We start from the raw sequence: 7,868 nt of genomic DNA, 5'->3' as shown, positions 1-7,868 counted from the left end.
ACATACCACGTAGGATGCCACATAAGATGTCGCTTAGATTAATATTTTTTAAATTATATTTTTATAAAAATTAAAATAATAATAATATTCATTTATTAAAAATTTATTATTAAAAAAAAACAAACAAACCAAGCAGCTTAGCTGCCATGGCTTCTTGTCCATGGCAACCAAGCTGCCATGGACGAAGAACCTTTTGGCAGTTTTCTCTATCCAATCTTTCGACAGAGAAGCCGCCATGGCAACTGCCATAGACTCTATCAAATCAGGAAGGGGTTTTGCGCCGGAAATTTTTTTTTTTAATTAGTTTTAAAAATATAATTTTTAAAAAATTAAATTTTTTTTTAGATTCCACGTAAGATGTTGTGTAAGCAAAATTGACATGTTATCTTTTAATAACTTGTTAAGTTTAAGAGTCTAATTAAATGTTTTTTAGTTTGAGGGTCTAATAAATTTTAGTATATAGTTAGAGACTTTAATGGTCTATTTAACACTTATTCCTATATTCCTAAATACGGAGTATAGTTCTATCCACCCAAACAAAACAACTTTCGGCTATGCAATCATTTAACTACAAGCGACATTGATATTAAAAGCAACACCGGATTTGTTGAATTAGCTACTGAATAGGTTGGCAATAGTTGAGTTAACTTCACACTATTCTTAACATTCTCGCAATAAAATAACGTCAACTAACAATGAATGCTTATTTCAACACTATTAAAAACAATTTTTAGAAAATCAACATTGGACTATAAAGCCAACCAAAAACCAAGAGGATTTTAATTATACAGACTTTCCAAAAAAAGAAAAAAATCAAAAGTAAAAAATTGTTGTCAGCTAACGGTTGATATGGTACATCAGGGAAGCAGGAAGCAGGGGGCTGCAGGAGGCTTCATCTACTACTTACTCATTACTGTTTTGAATTATAAGAATTGAATGGTATCATAGAAATGGACTTTATGATACATGAATGATTCAGGCAGAGTCTCAGAGCTATGAGTTGTCGAACAGGCAGCGCCGGATTGTTGTGGTGAATTCACCCACTGAGCTGGGGTGAAGAGCAACGGCACATACTCCGAAACAAACAGCCATAGCCGTGATCGCAAACACAAGGGGACGAGAAGTCAGAACCGTCTTCCCAAATGAAGGGCTGCATGACTTCCATGGCCGTTCTTTGAGATTCAAGCTTGTCATGGTCAACAACGGAGCTGTTGAGCTATCATCAACGAATGTCAATCTCGACTCTGACTTGCACATATTATTCTCCAGATCCTGCATTGCCAAGAGCCAGCCAGCAATGTATCTTTAAGCAGAGAACTCCCAGGAACATATGTTGGTACTAACACAAAATGCATTTACTTGTATATTTCTCAAATTTTAAATCAGAACGTGAAGAATTGAAGTAAACATAGTCGGTTCCATTTACAAGGATCTCACAATATAATGAAATTTTGATAAAGAGATGTTTCTAATCCTAGAAATAACCATGTCTTTCATTCTAAGAAAATTTAGATTTCATTTACGCATGAAATCCAATCATGCATGCTGCAAGTGCATATAGATAATTTGGAAGGATAACTAGGCAAAGTATTGGTCCTTGGAGAAGAAAACATATGAACAATCATTCACGTGGGCTTGATGAAGAACATTTCATTTAATAAAATTATCTATAGACTATAGAAATCATTCTAATGATAATGTGAATATGTAAATATGCAGGATACGATGGGCTTACCTGATTTATAGCTGGAATTACAGGTTGCATTTCATTTTTGTAGATTTGAGTCAAGGACTTTTCTCTCCTTGCATCCGTGGCACAACTCCCAACAAGAGATTCTCTCACATTTATTAATCTTTGAGAAAGGAATGTGTGTGCAGCATCCAAAGTACCACGGAATATATTCAGTTCAGATTCAGCAATGCCAGCATCTGAACCGTTGTCCATCACTATTTTAATGTTACTCAAAGCTCTTTCTAGTATTGAAGTTGACTCATTTTCTATCAAAAGGTTTAACAACCGTCTGAATCTTTGTATTAGAGTAGAAGTCAAAAGCTGAGTACTCTCTACTACAGGCTCCCTTAACAACCATGCGACATCCAGCATAAAATCTGATAATTCTGTGTCCCTTAAATTGGAATGTTCACATGAAGGACAACTGGATGCAAATTGTTGTCCTCTAGGGTTAAGAGACCTATTTAACTTTTCTAACATCCTCCCCATTTCTGCACATATATCCTTGTCGGCAATGAGAATAGGAACGAAATTGGATAAGCCACACTCGTTTTCAACCTACAAACAAATTTGAATTAGAAAAACCGTACCAAAAACAAAGAACAGGACAAATAGTGCAGTTACGGTTTCCTTGCTTAAGATGCCACCAAGGCCTATTATTATATGGCCACAGCATCTTGTGAGGAAAAATGATAGAAAAGTTACCTATTATATGGACAATTGAAACAAAAATGGAATAGATAATAATACCCCCTTTATTCCTCACCTCAATAAATGCAGGGCCGAATAGATCTGCATTTGTTTGAGGAACATTGACCTTTAACAACTGATGGTCTAAACTAATAGAATCCCCTTCAATCTTACAACATGATGAAACCCGAAAATCATTTGCCAAATACTGCTCAGAAAATGATACTAGAAACCTGCCATACATAAGATAAGTCACAGTGAGTGATTTTTGAAGAAAATCAGATGCATGAATTAGAAGTTATCTAGAATAGAAGATCTCAGTTTTTCTAAAGAGGGATGCAAGTGTACAAGAGTGAACATCTTAAGATAAATAGCATGCTTGTATGCTATAAACTTAGACTAAAGAGAAATGAATATGTAAACTACGGATGATAACCATGTAAAAGCTGCTTTTATCAATGTCTGACCTTGATACTTGTAATCTATAAACCTAGACTAAAGAAAAATGAAAATGTAAAATACAATGATAACCATGTATAAAGTTTCTTTTATCAATGCTTGACATTGACAGCCATACCGAAATTTGGATTGAAGTAGATTGCTTCCACATACGAAGAACTCCATGGGTTTACCAGCCTCAAAGCAGGTAGGATGCACATAGTAGAGCTTTGGAGTTTTTCCTTTTAACTTGACTTTCATTATTGATGTCCCACCTGTCAAACAATTCAGTAGCTTGTAAAAATTGGACATGTCAGATAAAAACACCATATCTTCAGCTTCTATCCATAGTCCATATCCTTTATCCATTATCCAAATCCTATAATCTTACCCTTTGTAGCACGAAACACCATGTTATTCAGATAAATAAGAAAGGTGCCTCTTCCATGGAGCATATTTCCTGGTGAGAGCATAAGGTCTCGCAACTGTATAGCTGGTTCTTCTAACAACTGGAACAAAATAACATGAGGTTTTAGTTTTTGGGTATTTATAAAATTGAAAACTAATACAGTATCATGTATAACCCTGAGGTTCATTTTTGCTTCAAATTTGTTGTGCTATGGATTCAGAATGTATCAACTTGTATCTTTCATTCCTAGATATAGATCTAAAACAGATTGGTTTTGTCCAATTGGTATGTAGATGAAATCACATCATTTGTTTCATGGAACCCAGAAGATTCTCCACGAACTTTTATGCTATTCTTAACATGATAACAAATATAATGCAAATATGCAATGAACATCAAGAAGCTAAATCTAAGTTACCTTAGCCCATTTGAAGTGTGGCATTGTAATGAATAGTGTCAAAATTGTGCAACCAGGACGAATATATCCCTCCAATTCAACAGGCATGCTGGCCAACCATTGAAAAATCTGTTGCAATGTTTACTATCATATTATCAAACCCTGAAAGTTTCTTTATAGATAGCAATGCAATTTCATTTATATACTAAACTGTAATAATAATCCTTTAATACTTGGTGCCGTAGTCGTCGTGGGAACTCTGCAGGGTTCCAGTCATAAAGCTTGAAAGAGATCCGACCAGTAGGGCACTACAAAAAAACCATTATATCAGTTAAAGGCATTTCAAAATGTGTCGTCATGTAAAATATAAAATATACAGAGAACTTCATAAAGCATCAATTTGAATTAGACCTACCACAGAAGAAAGTGCGCTCCTATTGTCACAATAAGATGGAGAATGAGTGTATTTTAGGTTTTCTTTCTCTTTTTCACTCTGTTCTTCACCAGAAGCGGCAAAAGGCCTGATGCTATCACTTTGGATAGTTTGGGAACCTATAGTGGAGCAAAGTGTTGATAAATGCCCTTCAGACTCCAATAGTACATCTCTTTCAATGATTTGGCTGCCCATGCCGGTGCCATCTGTGAATACAGACTCCTTTAGGTACAAAACTTTAGTGATTAAGACTACTAGCTGTTTCATTTATTATTCCCAAGCAAATCCGTGTTCCAAACCAACAACAACAACAACAAATCACCAGCCTTAAAAAAATCACAAAGGCAGTCCAATTTAAAGGTCCTAATTATGATGGTTTTGTAGATTGAACATGTATACAGCGTTACTCTACTTTTAGAATTGTTTCCCATGCTTTAACTCATGTCCAAACAGTTAATGGGTGAGCACTAGGACACCATATCAAACCCAGCACTCCAGAAAAAAGGTTGCTCTAAAGTTCAAGTTTCCTGCATCATGCAGGCTGTGGGTCGGCAAAGGCCCATATTGCTATGTATATGTTGGATACTTGGCAGCCATTAATATCCACAAGGTCAGCAATTCAATTGCAAAAGTACACGACTGGCCTGAGTAGATAACAGGCAATTCTAAAACCGTACAAGTTGGTAATAATTGAGTCAAGAGTAAAATTTGCACAAACATTAGATCAGATATCTATGTACAGAAAGCAAAAAGTAATTTCTATCATATAAGAGGGGTAATCCTTTTAGCAATTCAATTGCAAAAGTACTTGATTGGTGTGTGTAGATAATACCTTTGCTAGAGTCCTCATCAAAATCACCCTCATCGGCTACTAAAACCTGCTGAGGTTCTTTCTCAGCAGAGCCTTTTGAATCAGCAGATTTTCTTCTGCGCCTATTGTTATGACGCTCTAGTTTCCTTCTACAACTTCGTTTACCTTCATCAAAGTCCAATAAAACATGAAACCTGCCAAAAGAATAAGGTCATTAAAAGGACAGTTGCTCAGAGAATGTATGATTCTTAATTTAGTGGAATTTTTTCTAGGTAAAAAGTTCTTGATAGGCAACAAAGAAGTACAAAGGATGCACCTGCAAAGATCATTCAATTAGCAAGAAAACAGAAATCAGAAAGATCTGGAAAGTCAAGATTTCTCAATACCTATCAAAAGCTGAAACCAAAGTAAAAGGGATGCTGCTCTTACAATAAAACCCCAAGAAACAGGAAAAACATTTTACACACCTATGTTTTGCATCCAGTCTCATTTTAGACTGAATTTGGTAAAGTTGAAGAAGTTGTAAACAAAAACAAAATTTGGTCAAATTGATATCCAAGGAAAAAAAATCTATAATTGAGCTATAATCATCTAGATTGTTAGTTTGCCACACTGCTTTCATAAACATGAACCTTAAAAAGGTACTCCTCATCATAATCTTTCCTTCCAGCATCAAGTTCATAAATTACAGGCAGTAACAAGCAATAGTTGAATATTTACAAAACTGGAAGCTTGAAAGTTTTTATCTCTTCCTTTGTGTAAGTAAAAGATTAACTTATTCAAAAGCCATTTACTAAGCACAGTTAATCAACACACAAAATTATGCCTTAACTAGAATATGTTTCTAACTATAACAAATAATAATGAAGGAAGTGAAAATTCGCATACTTGCCACATTGTTGACAATATCTCTTGCTCTCCCCATCAAGAACCACAGATGCGGCGTTAGCACAGCTAAGGCAAACCCGGTGTCTCCGATGATAACCTTTGAGCTCACTAATATCAGCTTCACAATCAGGCACTTGACACCTGGCACTGGACTGCCCGGCAGCAGAAGCTCGGGCCGTACGGGGCTTCTTCTTCCCGGCAGACCCCAGAGCCGCCAGCTCCTCCTCCTCTAGCTGCTCATCTAACTCCGGGCAGGCACAAGGGATCCTGCCGGCCAGAAAGTTAGAGCACACCAACCTCGGGTCTCTCTTCCTCACCCGACCCGGATCAGCCTCCGTAATCGGCGGTTGGGGAGAGGGGAAATTCGGCTGCTGCTCGGAGGAATCGAATGAGATGTTGAGATGATCGTCGAGGTTGAACTCCAGGAAGTCGGACCAATCAAAGAGCGAGGAAGAGGCGACGGGGTCATCGGGCAATTGGGTAATTGCGGAGGTCATTTGGGTATTTTTCGATTGGGGTGGGGATTCAATGGGTGGTGGCGGCGCCGCTGTCGGGTTTTCCATTAGCCGCGAACTATATAAGGACGAAACCCTCAAAATCCGGTGGAGAGAGATCACAGAGTGAAAGGATTTGCGGAGAAGCAAAGTGGGTTTAGTTTAGGAGTTAGAGAGAGAGAGAGAGAGAGAGAAAAAGAGTCGCGGCGGAGAGCGGAGGGTGAAATGTTAGAGTCAGCGGTGGTTGGGGGGTGGTGGCGTTAGGTGGTGACACGAAGACGAGAAATTCTTGGAGGAGTCAGTAATCAGGTACATGCGCGACCATAATAGAATTCCTGTCGCTCAAATTTTATTGGTGGTCGTGTTTTCAATTCATGCCCAATCAACCATACGACAACTGCCAAGCATCTTGTGCTAAGATAGTACGTGCTGATTTTTTCATAAGGGAGGTCATGAGATTGAGCCTCCCTAGAGTTAATATTGACTCTTTATACTTCAACAGGTTGAGAAAGTTGATGAACAGATACTACAATTAATATTTAATAGAGTCAGTTGTATTCCAAAAAAAAAAAAACTATACAACACCTTTTAAATTGGAATTCTTTCTATAGTTCCTTTTACGGCGAGACAATTTGGATAAAGAATGTGGCTAGTATTACATCCGACTAAATTTTTGTATTTATTAATGTAGAATCGTGAAAAAAAAAATTCTTACCACACCATTATTTATGTTAAATTAATTCACATTTGATTTAAATTATAATTTTTTTGAAATCATTTAAATTATAATTATTTCATTTTTTGTCCTAGATTTATATGTGATAATTCATTTTTAGTTCTTTTTTAAAACATCTCCTTTGGTCCTAGTATTATTGTGGTATAATTATTTTTTGGTCTTTCGTCATCAAAATAGTTGAAATGTCGTTAAAATACAATGACATTTTGATCTTTTTTATACAAAGTGGGTTGATCTAATCTGCTATATTTTTATTTTTATTTTCTTAAAAAAAAGCTCATAATTAAAGACCTAAATACCCTTGTATTTTACGAAATTTCAACGATTTTGTGGACGGAAGACCAAAATTTGTTATGTCACAATAATATATACTATGGCCAAATAATGATGTTCTGAAAAAAAATGACTAAAACTGGATTATCATCTATAAATCTAGAACCAAAAGTGGAATTAGCTCTTTAAAATAATATAGTCCGTACTTTTTACCGTATTTAAATTTCATATTGAACAATAATAATTTTTTTTTGAAATACTCATAATTTTTTACAATGTAGTATACGTTCTATATTTTCTCAAACATTTTAAGCTCAAAGAATCTAAGTCCCCACCATCAGGATTCGAACAACAAACCTATGACCACTCATTTAGGATAGTAACCATAATGCGCATCACTACAAGGTATTTGGCAACAATAACATTTTGTTGTTTGAAGCAAGTATATGTAACATGGATGATGGGAGTGGGTTCGAGCCTCAGTGGAGTTGACTCATTGTGCTTCAGTAGGTTGAGAAAGTAGCTATAAACAGATACTACATTGTAACAGAGTCAGTAGTACTCAAA

The 7,868-nt window shown here is 36.1% G+C and overlaps 1 protein-coding gene across 1 annotated transcript; it reads right to left on the bottom strand.

The window, feature by feature from the left end:
- Positions 1 to 675: 675 nt before the first annotated feature.
- Positions 676 to 6,544, bottom strand: LOC116029175 (squamosa promoter-binding-like protein 7). Its single transcript, XM_031271085.1, has 10 exons — positions 5,799 to 6,544; positions 4,932 to 5,104; positions 4,082 to 4,305; positions 3,900 to 3,974; positions 3,688 to 3,795; positions 3,252 to 3,369; positions 3,000 to 3,135; positions 2,499 to 2,655; positions 1,736 to 2,290; positions 676 to 1,272 (listed from the first exon to the last, which is right to left on the bottom strand). Exons 1-10 carry the CDS (start codon positions 6,359 to 6,361, stop codon positions 994 to 996), a joined length of 2,388 nt encoding a protein of 795 aa, XP_031126945.1. The 5' UTR covers positions 6,362 to 6,544; the 3' UTR covers positions 676 to 993.
- Between the last annotated feature and the right edge of the window lie 1,324 nt (positions 6,545 to 7,868).

Source organism: Ipomoea triloba, chromosome 1 (genome assembly GCF_003576645.1).
Source record: "Ipomoea triloba cultivar NCNSP0323 chromosome 1, ASM357664v1".
NCBI lineage: Eukaryota > Viridiplantae > Streptophyta > Magnoliopsida > Solanales > Convolvulaceae > Ipomoea > Ipomoea triloba.
The sequence above is the reverse complement of the archived record's forward strand: the minus strand, read 5'-3'. Positions and strand labels throughout refer to the sequence as shown.

What these genes read in the sequence shown, in the direction of transcription:
- LOC116029175 (XM_031271085.1), bottom strand. Translation starts at nt 6,361, where the DNA reads ATGGAAAACCCGACAGCGGCGCCGCCACCACCCATTGAATCCCCACCC. An exon ending in CACACTTCAAATGGGCTAAG is followed by an intron (nt 3,370 to 3,687) that starts GTAACTTAGATT and finishes ATTTTGTTCCAG; the next exon opens with TTGTTAGAAGAACCAGCTAT. An exon ending in TAATTCCAGCTATAAATCAG is followed by an intron (nt 1,273 to 1,735) that starts GTAAGCCCATCG and finishes TTGGCAATGCAG; the next exon opens with GATCTGGAGAATAATATGTG.